General features: G+C 46.7%; 1 protein-coding gene across 3 annotated transcripts in view; it reads left to right on the top strand.

Moving 5' to 3' along the window:
* The window catches only part of KIAA2012, a gene marked incomplete at its 5' end in the record, with an annotated part of 86099 nt that overhangs the window by 26865 nt on the left and 40367 nt on the right, over positions 1-18867 (top strand). For all 3 annotated transcript variants that reach the window (XM_080933243.1, XM_080933242.1, XM_080933244.1), the window contains one exon: positions 4617-4696. In XM_080933243.1, the coding sequence (XP_080789369.1) occupies positions 4617-4696 (80 nt within the window). The remainder of the gene's footprint in view (positions 1-4616; positions 4697-18867) is intronic.

Genomic DNA, 18867 nt, shown 5'->3' on the forward strand with positions numbered 1-18867 from the left:
AATAGAGCACCCATGGGTGCAAGGAACCCTCAGCATGGTCCTTCCCGGAACCTGGGATGAACCTGGGATCTGCTGTGCTAGCAACACCAATGGACACAAGGGATGGGACCCACAGAGAGGAGAACTTAACACTATGTTTTAAGGCTCACATAGATTTTGAAGAGAAGGGAATTTCTCTTATGATAAAGTTTAAAGCATTAGCTTTTCTTTTGCTGCAGTGACTAAAAGTTTTTACTTTCCTTAGCCAGAGATCCATAAATACCGCTTTCTGTTCCATTGCCCTTTGGGACTCTGTGTGCCTGGAGCAGGAGATTGCTCTGGGTTGCTCTGTCTTTGAGGGTCCCTTGTCCTCTAGGTCTCTGTCTTTCCTGCTTCTTCCTTACGTTGATTCCTCCACAGTTCCTCACTTGAAAATCAACGTAAGCACCAACATAGGAACATGTTCCACAAAGAGTGTAAGTACGGCTATTTTACAAGGCACAAAGAAATTGCTCATTCATTAATTCAGCCAACACCACATGACATCCGCTAGCAACAAATACCATGCCAGGTACAACAATGTAACTGAGACAGAGCTATGCCTTAAAGGTGACCAGTAGATGAATGAGTTGGGCTAAGCACAAACTAAGATGTATGGAAGTTGTTGCTTTTGGAAGGGAAGAGAAAAAAAAACATAGCAGGGTTTCTACAGATACTAGTTCCATAGGAAGTAGCCAAATGGAAAAGAAAGGATTCTAGAGGAAAAGAGACTTCAGGAGTGTTAGGGAACATAGCAGAACGGAAAAAGTATGAGCGAGCAACTTGTAATGCCTGGGTAGCAGGGTACATGGGGTTGGGGGGAGGGGAAGTGAGAAATAGACCATTCCCAGCAACCAAAGACAGTATCCCAGAACATGCTTAGGAGTCTTAAGACAAGTCTTCACTAGAGGGTTTTGTAAGTCGTTGATATTTATTGCCACACAATTGAAATTTAAATTCTATAGTGCAGTTTGGATCCTTTTTAGGCTTGGAAAACTGCCTTGAGCCTTTGGACTTCTCCATAAAAGCAAAAATTATGAACTTTTGAAAGAAGTGCGTATTCCCCGGACCAAAAGCTAGACTCTGTGAGACTGAGCTAGGTCTAAGAACTAAAAGGACCCACATCCCTAATCAGAAGAAAAGCACCACTCTCTCATTTGCAAGGCACATCCTTATTTAAATTCTAAGTGACTCATAGTTTCTAGACTGGCTCCTCAGCTGGACCTCCCGGGGGTGTCTTTGGCCTGAAGGCCTTCTCAGGTCCCTAGCGATTGTTTAATATGCCCGCCTCACTCTCCTTCCCAGCCAGAAAGATTTAAAAGGAAAGTGTGCAGCATAAACAAAGCCTTAAATCTTATCCTCCAGATCTGATAACAGCATCACCAACAAACAGACTTGAAATTTATTATCCCTCTCCATAGGTCATAAGCATCCTGAGTCACATCATATAAAATATTTTTAGACATTTTTAAGGAAAGGTCAACCACACTACAGTCTCTCCTTCCTTTTATAGTTACGTTTACCCTGGGAAGAATTTTTTTTAAATAATCTGGAATTTGCATTTGCATTTTCCATGTATGACCAAAACACAAAACCTTGATGGTACCGGGACTGACACAGGGGCTTTCTCTTTCTGGTTTCTGCTGGGGCCAGCAAGGCTCTGCACAAAGCTGCTGAAGGCGAAGGCACTCTGAGTCTGTGTAACAGCAGATACATCACCTGCGTGCCGATGACCCTATGGGATAGGAAGGAAACGCTATGACAGCAGGCTGGTGATCAAAGGGTGTGCTCTTGAGAAATGGAGTGTGGAAAAGGCCCTGAACAGATTTCAAGAGGCTCCTGCCAGCACCTCCAACAGCTTCTACCCTGGTAACCATTTGGCCACTTCGGAGCCTGCAGGGCCAGTGTTTACCAAGCCCAGACACGTACGCATGAAGAAGGAGCCAGGTGGCCCACCTGTCCTGATAAGGCAGTTCCTTGGAGTTAGGTTTCTATTCTGCTCCCAGATGAATCCCATCAGAGTTCCTCCCACTCTGGAAAATAAGCACTCTTCAGCAGTAGGGAGTAAATGTAATTGTATTTCATTTTTATTTAAAACAGCAATTTGGGAATTAAACATCGTCAACGCAGATTTAAATAGACAGAACTCGAAAGGCACCAAGTTCCACACTAAAATCAGATGCTCTCTCCAACCTTCTGGTGTCTGAGTGTTCAGAGAAGACAGAAGGGCCTGAGGATAAAATCCGTCTAGGCAGGGTTACCTCTGAATAGCCTAGTTATCTGGGGAGGAACGCTATCTCCTCACTAAAAGCCGGCGGTTAGATTAATGGGAGCATTTGAAATATCTGCTCAGTCTTGCTGGTGGGCAGCCAGAGACTGTGTTTTCTGTTTACATCTATAGTGGCAGACATGTTCATCACAGAAAGGCAGTGTGTGATTTCAAGCAGCCGGAAAGTTAGAGCTGAAGTACTATGAGGCCTTTGGTTGTACTTACCAGCTCCAGAAACAGGAAGAAGGCCCCACCCTCGGTAGACAGCCAGTAGCCTGGGTGGCAGAAGAGGTAGATCTCCCCCTTGTTGCCCTAGAAGAGAGTTTTACCACCCCCAAGCCCCCCATACCCCTATTGCTTTATCTCACAGGAATGCAGCTGGAGTCTCAGCCCCTCCTCAACAGCTTGGACCTCAGTAAATTACCAAGGTCTTGACCCAAGAGATGAGAAGCCCTAAGTGATTTTTCAGTCTCCTATCTAAAGATGTGTTTACATTTCTTGAACTCTGGCTGACTGACTCACTCTCCTCCTGTTGCAAGAACTTCCCTTATGCATCAGGATTTATACATTTCATCTCTAAAAGGCCCAGGCTCCTTTCCAAGCCACTGTGAAGTGAACCTCATCACAACACAATTCTGCTGGGTGGCTCTGTCCAGAGGATGGGTCCCGGCCGGGCAGCTGTGACGTGGCGTGGCAAGGCTAATAAGAGGCGGTGTCGCATGGGAAGAAAGCACAAGACACAACTCAGGACATCTGGGGTCTGGTTTTAAGGTGTAGGCTTGAAGTTACAGAAACCCATTCTTGGGCCTCAGTTTCCCCAATCTGATCTAAACTTAAAATATGTTTTAAGTTTATGCATGAGCCATTCTCAAACAGTTCAGGAAGAAAACAATAGCTGAGGAAACACAGAAAAAAAGATGAGCCTATAAGATACAGATACTGTATTAGAATTTTTTTTTTTTTAAATGAGGAGGAGGGGGCTGGAGAGATGGCTCAGAGGTTAAGAGCTCTGGCTGCTCTTCCAGCGGTCCTGAGTTCAATTCCCAGCAACCACATGGTGGCTCACAACCATCTGTAATGGGATCTGATGCCCTCTTCTGGCACACAGGTATATATGCAACCAGAACATGTACATATAACAATTAAATGAATCTTAAAACAAAAAACAAAAAAAAACAAAACAAAAAACAAAAAAACAAAACAAAAAAAAAAACACTCATCAGTAGAGCCATATGCACAGCTAAACTTCACTCCCTAAATAAACATCTATTCATGAACATTACCATTACCCTGTCTCACAGCACCATAGAGTTCGAATCCACAAGGTCAATCCTTCCACAAAACTTTGCCAGTTGGAAGCTAGGTATGGTGGCAAGTGCCAACAGGTTCAGCACTTGGGGAATAAAAGAAGGAGCATCAGGAATTCAAGGTCATCCTTGGCTACACATCTAGTTTGAGGCCAGCATGAGCTACGTGAGACCCTGTCTCAAAACACCAAAGAGGAGGGTGAAGGGGATAGAGAATGGTCAGTGGTCATCAGAAGCACTTGCTGCTCTTATGGAGGGCCCAAGTTCAGTTCCCAGCACTCACATCAGGTGGTTCACAACTGCCTATAACTCCAGCTCCAGGAGGGTCTGACACAATCAGACCTTTGTGGGCACCTGCATCCACAGACTCAGACCCATGAGCATTGGCGCGCACACACACACACACACACACGTCCATCAGTTGTATGGCCAGTTGTGCCTCTGGGGTCTTAGCTTGCACAGCTGTGGTAAGCTGTGACAGGGACAGGGACAGATATTATAGGCTAATGCCATGTTGGTTCCCGTGGCGGGTGACATCATGCCCCAGAGCCACAGTGGTCATTTCCTCTCCCTGCTGCATTGTCTAGCTATCCTTTTTGGCCTCCACCTCTGAGGAGCAGGGGAAATCTCTAATCTCTCCCTGGAGGCTTTCAAGAGCATTTTTCTATTTCAGCAAAGTGTGATCATACAAAATTTATATTCAACAGCATCAGCAGTTTTTCCCCATCAATATTTCCTTTTTAATTTCAGCTTTATCTGAATTCCAATAGCACAAAGAGTCTACTTTTGTTCTTTTAAATACCAATCAAAACAAGAAAGCCTAAATTTGAATATAAAGCTTAACCCCACTCAACAAGGTGTTTAGACCTGTCTCCGGAGACTATGGTGGGCGCGCGGTGATGCCGTAGGTGTGTGTTTCTCTTTAATGCGAGTGAGCTGGGCAGGTATGAATATGGGTCTTAGCTTGCACAGATGAACATTCCTGACACCTTGATGCCCTTTCTCTCTGACTTTCACCATAGCGAACACCAGAGCCAGAGCCTGTCTTCATGGGAATCTTCATGAAACCTCCTCACGTTTGGCTCAAGCAGCTGAGAGTCAGGTACAGTGTTTACCCTGAGTGAGCACAACCCTGGGAGTCAAGACCTGCCCGGGGTTCTTGTCCTAACTTGCCGTGTGACCCTGGGTGAGCCTCTTCATCTCCTTGGGCCTCATTTGTCTCATCAGTAAAATGAGCAGGTAAACCGTACCGTCACCAGCTTCCTTTACTCTCAAGCTTGGAATTTGGATTGTGTTGTGTGTGTGTGTGTGTGTGAAAAGTCAAAGCAGACTTTTCCCAGACTTCGGCCAAGTCAGAAGGAGAGTAAGAATGCAGCCACCAGCCAGAGGATCACATTTCCTTCCAAATCGGGAGAGAAAACACGATGCAGTTTCTTGTTGCTTGTTGGTTATAAGTCATCGAGGACAGGAGCTGGGGTTCTGGCTCCGTCGATAAAGAGCCTGCCATGTAGGTCTGAGTTCAGATCCCCAGACCCCACATAAAAAGCTTGACCGGTACAAGGGCGTACATCTGTGACGGTGGCTCTGTGGGAGGTGAGCAGGAGACAGGCGGGTCCCTAGAGCTCAGTGGGCAGCCGGCTGAATGGACGAGCCCCAGGTTCAGGGAGGGAGCATTTCAACAAGTAACACAGAGGACGGTAAAGGGAGACACCAGATGTCAACCTCTGGCCTCCATACACGTGCACACACACCCACAAGCACATACTCCACACATGCACACACACACACACACACACACACAAGCACATACTCCACACATGTACATACATACCCATGAGCACATACACCACACATGCACACACACACCCACAAGCACATACACTACATGCACACACTCACCCACAAGCATATGCACCACACATGCACATACACATGAGCACATACATCACACATGCACACACACATGAGCACATACATCACACATGCACACACACATGAGCACATACATCACACATGCACACACATGAGCACATACATCACACATGCACACACACATGAGCACATATATCACACATGCACACACACATGAGCACATACATCACACATGCACACACCCACAAGCACATACTCCACACATACACACACACACACAAGCACATACACCACACATGCACACACACACCCACAAGCATATGCACCACACATGCACATACACACAAGCATATGCACCACACATGCACACACATGAGCACATACATCACATATGCACACACACATGAGCACATACACCACACATGCACACACACATGAGCACATACACCACACATGCACACACACACACACAAGCATATGCACCACACATGCACACACACCCATGAGCGCATGTGCACACAGCTAGGATAATTCTGAAGAAAGAAAGTGATAATTTGGATGCTTGGGAATATCTAATGCTTCAGGGCGTGTGTGCAGAGTTACTGGAAGTGGGCCTCTGTCTGAAGCTCTGAGGATGACATTCTCTTCAGTCTCAAGAGAAGCTAGTCCAGAATTCCTAGAGCTGAATCCAGGGACTTCGAACACCTGAGGCAGATGCTGCAACGCTGCTCCTGGGGATACCCACCCCCCCATGTCTGGCAGCCTCAGGGATACCCAGCCCCCATGTCTGACAGCCTCGGGGATACCCACCCCCCATGTCTGGCAGCCTCGGGGATACCCACCCCATGTCTGACAGCCTCGGGGATACCCACCCCCCATGTCTGACAGCCTCGGGGATACCCACCCCCCATGTCTGACAGCCTCGGGGATACCCACCCCCCATGTCTGACAGCCTCGGGGATAGCCACCCCCCCATGTGTGACAGCCTCGGGGATACCCCCCCATGTCTGACAGCCTCAAGGACAGGCTTTCCACTCCTTTATCTCCAACTTCCTGCTGCTGCTGGCCTTTCCTCTCTTCCCAACTTGTTCTAACAATCAGAGCAGACATGAGTCTGTTTGCAGATATGTTTAAACTGAGCTCTCAGGTTAAAACGCCAGGCCCAACCAAGTCAGGCCTCCACTGAAGCAAAGCATAGCTAGGCCTGAAAAACCACAGAAACAACACACACATACACACACACACCTTAACTACTAGACATGTGTGTGTGTGTGTGTGTGTGTGTGTGTGTGTGTGTGTGTGTGTGTGTGTGTTGTTTGCCTCCAGTGAAGAAACTCCTCATAAAGGGTCTGAAGACCTTAAGTAATATCAGTAGCAATAGGAGAACTGTGACTGAGAAAATACATTTTGGAAATACCACAGCTCCAAAGGCCATGCAAATATCGCGGTATTCCCCGCACCGCCCAAACTAATGCACCCTATTATGGCTTTACTGGAGAAAGCTTCAAAGAGTGACCCAACCACAACAAATTAACTATAGACTAAATTATGAACTTTGCAGTCAGACTGAACTGTGGGTCTTAAGCTCCAACCCTGGTTCATCTGCAAGGCCTTGGTAAGTTCACGAACTCTGGGAAAACCTTGTGCCTCCTTTGCAACATGGAGAAAGGATTCCCTTCTGAGCTTCTTGGTTTGGTGGTGTCCCCATAGCCTGCCTTCCTTTGAAAAGAACCCCGAGAGGAGAAGCCTTATGAGGAAATGTCTAGGGAGCCCCTGCTAGCCCCCAAGCCAAGAAAAAAAATAGGGTGTAGGGTACAAGGGACCCTCTTTCCTCTCTCACCCTTCCCCCTTCTTCTTGAGGCTAAGGGCCCTTTATTAGGTTAATCACTGCCTCGGATTTTAACTACTTCCTCAACCTACTCCACATAAATGACTAATTTTATGTTTACTATAAAGCATCTGGAAAGGATTTAGAAACAAATTTCTACCCAGCAGACTTCAGTTACCTACCTTGATGGGCCATCGGCCCAACCCGTGGCCTCCCTGCCTCTGCTGGGGCCTTTCTTGCTCTGAAGCACAAAACTGACTTGCAGCAGCAGCTGCAGATGCTGCAACAGAAGTAGCAGGAGCAATTAAGCCCTTCTTTCTTTTCTATTAATCCCTACTGAGTCAGCTCTTCCTTTAGGGTCTGGCCCTGTAAGTTCACTCACACAAAATACGTTGTGTTTTGTTGGTTTGGTTTGGTTTGAAGTCACTACCTGAGAATCCCAAAGGTGGAACCTTTTGGACACAACAGACCTTTGAGAAGTCACAGGCCTAGACTAGGAATTCCGTATGAGGGAGAGGAAGAATGCCAGGTATTGCCTGCTGTCCAAGTTCAGCCCTGGGGTCCGGAGGCTGCCCCCGTGCGCCCCCTCCCGGCGGTACTGAGAAACCTCCACTCCGAAAAGCCAGTGGCTGCCTCACTAATGGCGGAGCCTAGAGAGTGGGGCCTCCTGCCTCCTGGTCCCATTTCCAGGAAAAGGCACCGAGGCACCCTTTCTACCCCTAGCCAGAGGGCCCGGGCCTCAAAGCCAAACCCATCAGTAAAATGAGCGCTGCAGCTGCCATCAGCAACTTTCTTGGAGTTAGAAGAGAGGATAAGTCAGAGGAGAGGCGACTACACAAGGGGGGGTACCGTGGAGATGAAAAGAGAGATGAAAAAAGAGGAAGGAGACAAGCAGACATGTTTCAACTCCAAGCTCCCATTTCCCCTTTCAAATGAACGGCCTCCCCACTGTGAGCAGAATCAAGTATTTATGAAGGCATTTTTTGCATATTAATAACTGTGCAGGGGATGAAGCTGTACCAGCTCTTAAGTCCTAAAGGTATGGTGGCCTTTTGAAAATACAGGTCTTTCCAGCTCCTCAGAGAATCTGGTTTTTTCCTCAGATTTATTTCCCCTTCTGCCTGGTGGGTCCTCCTGAGGCCCTACAACTGATTAAGAGAAATTAGTTCCTGGGCTGCCTTCAGAGCCCAAGACCGCTCTTCCCTCTGCGGGTCGGCTGACATCAATCGCAGGCGCAGGCTTCTCCTGTTCCCCAGGGCCTCTAAGGAGAGCCTTGAGGGTGGGTGAGGTGCCCAGCACCTAAGAAGAACGTTAAAACTGTAAATGAAACTTTCAGAAGGAGATACTAATTCATCCGTGTGGTGAGAGAGAAGAAAGTAAAAAAGAAATAAAAAATGCAATCATTTCATTAATGTTCACAGTACTGTCTGTCCTCGGTGGAAATTGCATTTCATTTTTAAAATGAAAACATAAGAGAGTTAGAAACATAAGCAAAAGACAAAACGATTTATATAAAAATAATAGTAACAGGCAAGAATGTGGGCTATAGTTTATGCTTGACTACCATAGGCATGGCCCTGGGTCTGATCTGGAACACCCCCCCACACACACACACACAGAGGCACACATACACAGAGGCACACAGGCACACACACACACACACAGAGGCACACATACACAGAGGCACACAGGCACACACACACACACAGAGGCACACATACACAGAGGCACACAGGCACACACACACACACACAGAGGCACACATACACAGAGGCACACAGGCACACACACACACACACACAGAGAGGCACACAGGCACACACACACACACAGAGGCACACAGGCACACACATGCAGGTACATACACACAGACACACACACACACACACACGCACACACACAGAGGCACACACACAGAGACACAGGCACACAGGCACACACACACACTCGGGCACACACCCAGGCACAGATGACTAGGGCTTGGGGATGTAGTTTAGCTGGTTGAGATCTATCTTAGAATACACATGGCCCTGCATTGGATCCCGGGGACCACATAAAACCAGGCACAGAGACACACAGCGCAGTGGCAGCCCTCGGAAGGTAAGGCTCAGAAAGTCAAAATGCTGCCCAGGTTCCACTCGCTGTGTTCACTGTGACAACCAAAGTCTTTCCACACATTGCTAAATGTTCCCTGGGAAGCAAACTGAACCCATCCCCTCTCTTTTTTTCTTCCTCCCCCTCTTTCTCCCTCCTCCTTTCTTTCTTCTTTTTTGTAGGTATTATTGTGTTTGAGACAGAGTCTTACTGTGTGGCCCAGGCTGGCCATCCTCCTATTTCCATCCTCCGTCATAGGCAAATGCTACCACAGCCTGTTTGACTGAGTATCGAAAGTGCAAATCAAAATCAGAAGTCAATCGTGACTGCTTCTATGGTTGTTGATTTTTGTGTTTTTTTTCTTAAGCATCCATAATGGAGCTCAAGATTAGGGTGCTCTGGGTTCAAACTTCTCTTCCCTGGGGTTGTTGTTCCTGTTCTCCTAGTTTTCTTAAAGATTTATTTACTTTATTTTTATATATAGCTGTCTTCAGACACACCAGAAGGTATTGGATCCCATTACAGATGGTTGTGAGCCACCATGTGGTTGCTGGGATTTGAACTCAGGACCTCTGGAAGAGCAATCAGTGCTCTTAACCACTGAACCATCTCTCCAGCTCCTCCCATTCTTCTTTATTCTATGAAAAAAGGACAGATAAAGAGTTTGTTAATTTTCAAGATGACGGTGACATACTCATGTAATCTCAGGACACTGGAGGCTGAAGCAGGGGAGTTATCTACTTCAAGACCAAACTGAGTACCTGAATGAAAAAAAAATTTTTAAATAAAATAAGTAAATACGTTTAATTTTTTTTGACAGGGCCTCACTATATAGCCAACGCTGCATGCACTCTGACTCACAAAGATCTGCCTTTGCCTCCTCAAGTGCTGAGATTAGAGGCATGACCATGCCCAGTTAAATAAATAATCTATAAGACCGGAGTCCCCATGTCCTGCCCAGCAGGCTCAGCAGCAGCAGCAACATCTCTCACCACTGTCCTTTTAACAAACTGAACGCTAACCTGACTGATGCTGCGCTGTTAAATAAATAAAATAATAGGGATCTCAGCACCGACCTCTCAAGGACCTCAACTCTTTCAACATCTTAGCCTCCTAAGACTCCGAGAGTCAATGAGTTTGTCTCCTATTCTCAGGTATGAACTTCTCTCACCCACTGAGTTCCACGTAGATGGGGCAAGTGGGTCTCTAAGCTCTGGCCTCACAGAGAAGCCAGAGAGGGTGCCAGTAGGTTATCAAAGAACAAACTGAAACCTTAACTACATTTCCCAAGAATCACTGCATTCCTTTGTTTTAAATAAAACAGCCAGGCTTGGCAATGCACACCACTAAGCCCAGCACCCGGGAGGCAAAAGCACGAGGATCTCTGTGAGTTCAAGGCCAGCCTTGTCTACATAGTGGGTTTTAGAACAGCCAGAGCTATGCAGAGAGACCCTATCTTAGACAGACAGACAGACAGACAGACAGACAAACAAACAGACAGATGCATGCATGCATACATACATAAATACATAGATAGATGCATAGATACATAGGTACATAGATAGATACACAGATATATAGGTAGATAGCTAGCTTGCTTCACCAGTCTTTTCCTTACTCAATTTCCTTCCTCTATTCAAACCACCTCCAACTTAGAAAGAGCAAGGGCACTTTCTCACATGCTGCTTCTTGGGTATATTGGTCTGGAGTCTTGTTGTTCTCGCCTTGTAGCGATCAGAACTTTGGAAATGCCTTAAAAGTCTCCTTAATCTGAACCGACGCCCCCTTCCTCACACCACAGAGTCATCTCTATTTCTGCCTATCCTCACCTGAGCCTAGCTTAGGTTTCAAGAGTTTACTGCAGAATGAATTTGCATTGCATCTTATGTGCCTTACGTTTATCATTTGAGGATTTCAAAGGGTAGCCTGTCTCATTCTATAAAGGGATTTGGGTAGAAAGAAGACTATGTGTGCCTCATCTGTTTGAGGCATGTCTGAAGTTCTTACTAGTCTTCCTCCTTCTAGACAATAAGCCCATACATGCACCTGTAGACACACTGTGTTTTGTACAGGGGTTTGAAAGAAACCTTTTTTAACAGGGTCCCACTCAGACACCTCATATCTTGTCTTCTGGTTAATGTTTTAGCTAAGATTCCAAGCTTTAGACCTGATTTATCTTTAGTATTCTGTTGTCTCACACAACCCACATGAAAGCCACCGAAGAGCCTTCATTGGCGTGAAAAAGTTTGTGTCACAGAAAACTCATAGACCGTAGAGATACACAATTCATAGGAAAAGCCCACAGTCCTTGGAGGAGAACTCCAAGGTGCGCTTGTTTTACCTCCATGATAACAAAGGTGGACCACCGTTGTCCCACACCTCCTACAGCCTTCAGAGCTGCAGGATGTCAGCAGCCATTTGGACTTGGTGTTTATGCTCTGGCAAAGCTCCTGGTCATGTGCACATCTGGAGATGCCTCTTGGCATCCTCCTTAGAGATCCTCATGAGAACATAAGATGAGTTCTCGCATTGGTACCAACAATTAACCATCTGTCGTTCCTACCGAAGGAGGAGGGAACATCCCTCCCCTCTCCCTCTCCATCGCTCTCATTTTTTAATAAATAAATCTTTGGTTGTGGAACTTGATTCAAAGAATCTCTAAAGGACCTAAGCAAAATTCCTTTCTGGCCCAAGTCTACCCAAATCTGCCCACTCCCAAATGCCCTAGACTGTTCAAACATGATTTCCTAGAAGGTCTTACTTTCTATTTTTATTACAAAACCAAAGTTTTATGTGTTGGATTTATGTGGCAATCATTATTCTAATAATTCTGTATTTACTGACCTCTTGGTTGTTGGTGGCACATAATACCTGCCTACTAAAGGCCTTGTTCTTTTTTCTGTTTGTGATGGACAATTTCAAACATATGTAACGTGAAGGGAATAATGCAGCAAACCTCCACGCTGCTGCAAATTTGAACAATTCTCTCCCCGTTATCTTGAGAGGGTCTTTCTGAATAGTAAGTAATGGCAGCCGCTAGTGTGGGGGTTCATGGGAAGGACTTAGGATTATCTCCCTCAATCTTTATAACAGTTTCATGTGGGTACAGTTATGGTCTCCATTTTACACACAAGGAAATGGATGTCAGGACCACCAGGGCCCTGTTCACACATGACCTGTCCCCTCCCCCAGAGACCTGGCAGATTGGGGAACCAATAAAGCCACATTTAGATCCCATCTTCTGCTTCCTGGCACTGTGGTCTGAGGCAGGTTCCTTAACCTGAGACTCAGTTTCCTTCTGTGTAAAAGAGTGTTTCCCCTTTGGGGTCTTGCAAGGATTATAAGAAATGGGAGAGTTTGTACAGCACTGGGCACAGGAGGCCTCTCAATGGATTAGAACTGTTACTGTTTCATTCCCCTGTTGTCTGCCTTGAAAGCTGTTACCAGCTAGGACTTGGAGCTTAAGGAAGGAGGCAGGGAGCTTGGGGACTATAAACAGATTGGGCTCCCTACCCCAGGGCAAATGCTGCCAGGGAAAACTGAGAACTTAGGGAGAGTGGGCAGGAGAGGAAAGAGGACAGTTTTTGTTTTCTCTCTCTTCTGTCCCACCATTACTAGAGCTAGTTCATCTTCATAGCCTTTCTAAATTATGGGCTAGATAAGCTTTTATGGCCCAATCTGGGACTCAAAGCACCACGGGTAACTTTATCTCTCTAGTGACTGATTTTAAATGACCCTTTGATAGTGGAATCAAGTTGAGGTCCCCTGTCAGTTGTCAAAGTGGAGAAGTCACCCCAGTAAAACAGAGTTGGGGTGGAAGTCCCCAGTTAGAAGGAACTGGAGGGGGTAGTATCTGTTTCCATCCCCTCCCCCATCCTTCTAGCTTCTGTCCAAGGCACACCCACCTAGACACCCCCTCATGGAAAACATTGGGCTCCACCTCCCGGGGTAGAGCAGATTTCTCTTTTGGCTCAAAAGTTTTCTCCTCCAGCTCCAGCTAAGCCAGATAAACAATGATTGTGTTGTGTCAACAAAGCACTTAATTAAGCTGAGGACAATATCAATTAGAATTCCTGGGATAAGATTTGCTTCCAGATAATGGAAGGCCTGGAGCTGAAGTGCCCTGTGGTTCATTACTGGAAATCCTTGAGAACAATGAAGGGAGCACTTTTATGTAGGTGGGGAAACTGAGGCACAGGAGGCTTGGTGACTTAGCAAAAAATAAATAAAGCATCGAATTAACCCTCACAAAGCTAAGGACCAGAATTGCTGGGTTTCTCCTGGACCAGGGCTAGGTAGCTAGTGAGCTAATTTCATACACACTGAGGAGAATGCCAACAATTGTTATAGACTTTAGACATGAAAAGTAGGTAAAGGATTTGGAGAGAGCCTTGCTTTGCCTAGCGTGCTTGAAATCCTGGTACGAGCCTTACCCTGCAGGAATCAGTGTGGTGGCACATGTCCTAACCCCAGCTCAGGAAGCAGAAGTTCAAGTTCATTCTCAGCTATGACGGGAATTCAAAGACCTCATCTCCAAAAAAGGAAGGGGAGAAAAAAGTGTGGGGACAAAATTTTTAACAAGGAAAACAAGGTTCCTCTTTAATGCCTAAAGGCCAACTGTCCCCAAACCTGCCCACTGCTCCTAAAAGTCCCACACCATACATGTTGTCAGGCACATACATACACATACATACATACATACATACATACATATACACATATACATATACACACATACATACACACACACACATACACACACACACAGCAGTAGCACCTCAGGTGGCAGAATTGAGTGAGACGAGGTCACATCCCAGTGAGAATGCTAAGCACATGGGTGGTGAGTGAAAACAAGCTATAGGCTGCAGACCCTTTGTCCCCTGGGAGGCTGGGGATCTTAGGTAAGATCTTCCGGGTCCTCTATGGCCTGTGCATGAGACTGCGCTCCTCTCCCAGGCAGGAGAGACCTGGACAGAGACAGGTAGAAGCACTCAGGGGCAGTGGGAGGTAGTTGGCAGTGTCTGCAGTGACCACAGCCCTCACAGATCTCTCTTTGGAGAATCCAGATCACCAGGGGCTGACAAAATTCCAAGGGCAACCCAGCCCTGCCGCTGTTCCCAATTCTACCAAACTTTAGTGCCATAGGCTTCCAAAGGAAGAAACAACTAGGCCCTAGAAGGCAACACTCTTTCAACTGCACTTCCCAGTCTCAGGATTTGGTCATGGGGAGGGAGGTTCAAATCCCAGCCATTCTCCTGTACACCTAGTGACTGAGTCTCCCTCCCTCACCAGGGTCCAAAGCTCCCAAAGGGTAGGAGGCTAAAGCCATGGAGGGTGTGTGGTGGTCAGGACTCTCACTTTTGTTTGCTCACAGGAGGGGACAAATGCTCCTAGTGCACAGAGGTTTGATGGGACAACCTAAAGGGCTCCACAAGGTTTTAACAAAGGCATCTCCGCCACTCTGATCCCTCTGTTAAGATAATGGTGGGGTGTGTTCCCCCCTCACACCCTTCAAATCTTGGCTTTCCAGGCTCTCCCTCCCTCTTCCTGTTCTTTCCCCAAAGCTCAGTTTGCCCACAGGTTCCCAGAGACTTTTGGCAACCGGCTCTCAGGCAGAGTGGAGCTGTGAGCTGCGTGGGAGGTGAGGCAGTTAGACACCAGAGTGTTGCAGCCTACTTAATGAGGGACAGCAGCTCCTGTTGGAGTCATTAAGCGGCAGCTACAAAGGTGGGGAACCCCAATTAGAAAGGAGTGGGAGACATCAGGAGGCCCCGCAGGACAGATCCTGGTCTTGGGTGACTCTGTGGGACTCATGGGTGGAGGAGACGTAGCTGTTTGGGTTCACAGTGTCATTTTAAAGGGACATATCCCAAGGTGTGTTTGTAGAGCAACTTGTAATGCTTTAAGAAATCTCAAGGGAGGAGGAGAAATGACGAGGGGGTGGTTCTCCCTGAGTCTACAGTTCAGATATTACAACCCAAGAGTACTTACAGAAATGATAAGGTATTTACTTAATGTTAATGAACATCCTCTTTCAGTTTGGCTCGTGTGAGTTCCTATGAATATTTGCATTCAGCCAAGAGCTCCCTTCTGTTGATACCTCAACCGAATCGTATTATGTTTACAGCAAGATAGTAATCCTGGATTTTCCATGGCTGGTTCTGTCAGAGTATAAGATTAGCTCTTGAATTCATTACCAGTCCGTCTCCTTTTAAATGTCAGATAACTGTTTAAATGCCAAGCGCTTTCGCAATGCCTTCTGTGCAATTCAAATCAGCTTTACCAAATTAACTCATTCGTCTTTATTGTTTCGGTTACTGCAGAGTAAGGCTCCCAGGATTTTTAGCAGAGCCTCAAAATAGTCAAATATTTACAGTACAACTCAGGGAAAGGGGCTTGGTAAATTGTGATTTTTTTTTTCTCTGAAATATGTCACCTTTCCATCCGTTCCACCAAAGTGTGCACACGAAAAACAAATCCAGCTTTGGGCCTCTTCTTCGTTCCAGCCCCACCCCACCCCTTTCCCTTCCTTCTACATAGCCCTGAGTTTTCTTCTCCTTCCTGACTTTTAGAGAAGGTGACCCCGGGTTTCTCTCAACATACCCTAGAGCTACAAGGACCAGTTTTGATTGCTCTACCCTGCAAACACAAAGGGTCGGGGTGGGGCCCAGAAAGCAGAGGCAGAGTGGGTTTTCAAAGCAGGAACTCTACTTTCATTTTCAAAGACCCCCTGCCTGAGTTGGACCTCCAAAATAATCAGACCATGGAGGAGATACAGGCTGTACTGAGTGGGAAAAGCAGGGTCTGCACCAGGCTGGCGGCTGCTTGCTACCCTGTGTGGGCTCCACTGTTGCCTCCTCCGAGAGGCCCCCCCTGATTGCCCCAAGACATATTGCCAACTGCCCCACATCAGTTGCCAGTCTATTACTATTACAATGTCTTCATTGATGAGTCACCAGCTAAAATCACCTGCTGACCCATGGTGGCTTATCCGGCACAAGGCAGCCATTATAAATACCCATCTGATGAACAGACACAAACCACCCAAGCGCATGGCCTGCTTTTCTGCTTCTAGCTCTCTGATTTTTTTTTTTCTCCCGCTTTCACCTCTCAGAATAAGCTTTGTATGTTTAATGCTCTTTGCTCCCAGTTCTCTCTTTTACTATCATCCATTTTTGCACAACCGCTTGAACATCATCATCGTCAACAACAGTACTTCTGACAGCATCCCATCAGGCTACAACTGGTGGCTCTTAGATAACAGAGCAAGGAGCGGAGTGGTCACAGGGAACTCTTAGAGAGAGAGAACCATGAGTCAAGAGGTGTGGAGGAGCTTTTCTTGAAGGCCCTGACTCCCAACTCCACACAGGAGTTGAAGCAACTGCAGCCATTGAACCTAGTCTTGGCTGTGCCCTTGTCTATGGTCATGAAGGACCTTGAGGCTAGACTGCTGGAATCCTGTCAGATCTAGCTTGAACCAGAAGCTTTCACTGGAGCTAGAAGAGAGGCAAGAGAAATCTCTGCCTGAGAAACTGAGCAAATATATGTCTGAATGGCTAACATTTAGATAAATATTTTTCCAGGAAAAAAAAAAAAAAAAAAAACAAACTTTTTCTTTAGGCATGTTTCAAAACAAAGGAAGTGGATGTGGTTGTTCACTGGAATGGCAGCCACGCGTGAGGACTCACTGACTGTTAATTCCTCATAAATGCTTACAAATAATGTAAGTGTTATGGGAGGGATGGTTTATGGCTGCCAGGAGAGACAGACATCTGAGAGTTGGCCTCCTAAAAATATGGAACTGATCAAATTCCCACCCAGGGTGATCTCATAGCACATTAATGTGTATGACCCCGGCAAATTGGCACACACACCCCAAATAAATAACTTTTCTCCTTGCAAATGAGGGACCAGTGCCTTGGGAGGTCAGGCCTGATGGGGTCAAGGAACATCTGTGAAGGTTGCTTCTTGTCCCCTCCCCATCTGAAGTGGGGTGGTCTGGACACACTGTTTGTCACTCCTCCATTCCTCACTCTTCGGCTCAGTAAGTTGTACAAGGATCATTCCCAGTCTCAGAGCCAGGCATTGCTGGGACAGGGGAACAAGGCAGCCTTGGCTCCTGCCCTCGAGGAGCTCATGAGGAGCTCACTGTCCTGCTGGTGCAGAAGAAACTCCGCAGCCCCCACATCATTGCAGGCTGTGGCTGAGAGTGCTTGATCCTCATCCCTGAGAGTCCACAAGGATGCAGGCAAACCAGACCTGAGGATGAAGAGGAGTCAGAAGTGAAATGGGGGTCCCCAGCAGAGCTTGGCCCATGAAGGCCCCGCTGCAGGAACAACCCGTGTTGACCGGAATCCTCAGCTGCCCTTCAAAGCCCTTCTGCTGCTTTTTCTTCAGATGGAGGATGAATCATACTCCGGCATGGCCTCCATCTTTATTCTTTCTTCCTTCTCTGCACACTTCAGTGTGCTCTTCATGGAGGGAGGTGTTGACGTCATCTACACTGTCTCTACCTACTCTGCTGTGCACAGAAAAAGACACCCAATAAATATTTGTTGAATGACAGAAAGAAGCCAAATAGACCAGCGTCAGGCAAGAAAAGGGCCTCGTAAACGTTTGAAGTTGGTTGGCCTCCCTTCATTCCAAGGGCAATGGCCTTTGAGGAAGGGCGTGGTCATTTCCGCTTAGATCACCCAGGTTGTGGTGGGAGGCATGGGCTGGAAAGGCAGCTTCAGACCGAACTTGCAGAACTCTGAAATGTGACACCACTTGCTCATTTTGGTGACCACAGGGAGGATGGCCCAAGAGATCATAGAGCCCTAGGGGTCTCCCAGACCCCGATCTTGGCCCACACTCCATTTCCTCTTTCATGTTTGTTCAAATAGCTCTTCTCTTCCCAACACAGCAAACACCATCTTAGCTTGCAAATAAAACCTAACTCTTGCTCAATTATACATATTGCAAGACAGACTTGATGACCATTTATGGGAGTTATGGGGATATTTATTTTTAATCACATTTGATATGAAGGTGTTGGCTTATCACCTACCCCAACACTTTTGGAGAGTTTGAGGTCTGCTTGCATTACACGGTGAGAGGCTGTCACAAAAAGAAAGAAAGAGAGAGAGAGAGAGAGAGAGAGAGAGAGAAAGGAAGAGAGAGAGAAAGAAAGAGAAAGGAAGGAAGGAAAAGAAAAAAGAAAGAAAGGAAGGAAAAGAGAGAAAGAAAGAGAAAGGAAGAGAGAAAAAAGAAAAAGAAAGAGAAAAGGAAGGAAGGAGGGAAGGTAGGAAGGAAGGAAGGAAGGAAGGAAGGAAAGAGTTTTATTTTGGGCCATGGTCTTAACTCTGCCAAATGCCATCTACCTGGCTTTGGACAAGTTGGTTCCCAGCTTCGTGATATGGGGGCAGCCAGACTCGCCTCCCAGGGTTGCTAGGAGTGGTAATGAAATAATTGCCAACCTGGGAAGGTCCATTTCCCCA

Source organism: Micromys minutus (genome assembly GCF_963924665.1).
Source record: "Micromys minutus genome assembly, chromosome: 19".
In the NCBI taxonomy this organism is placed as follows: domain Eukaryota; kingdom Metazoa; phylum Chordata; class Mammalia; order Rodentia; family Muridae; genus Micromys; species Micromys minutus.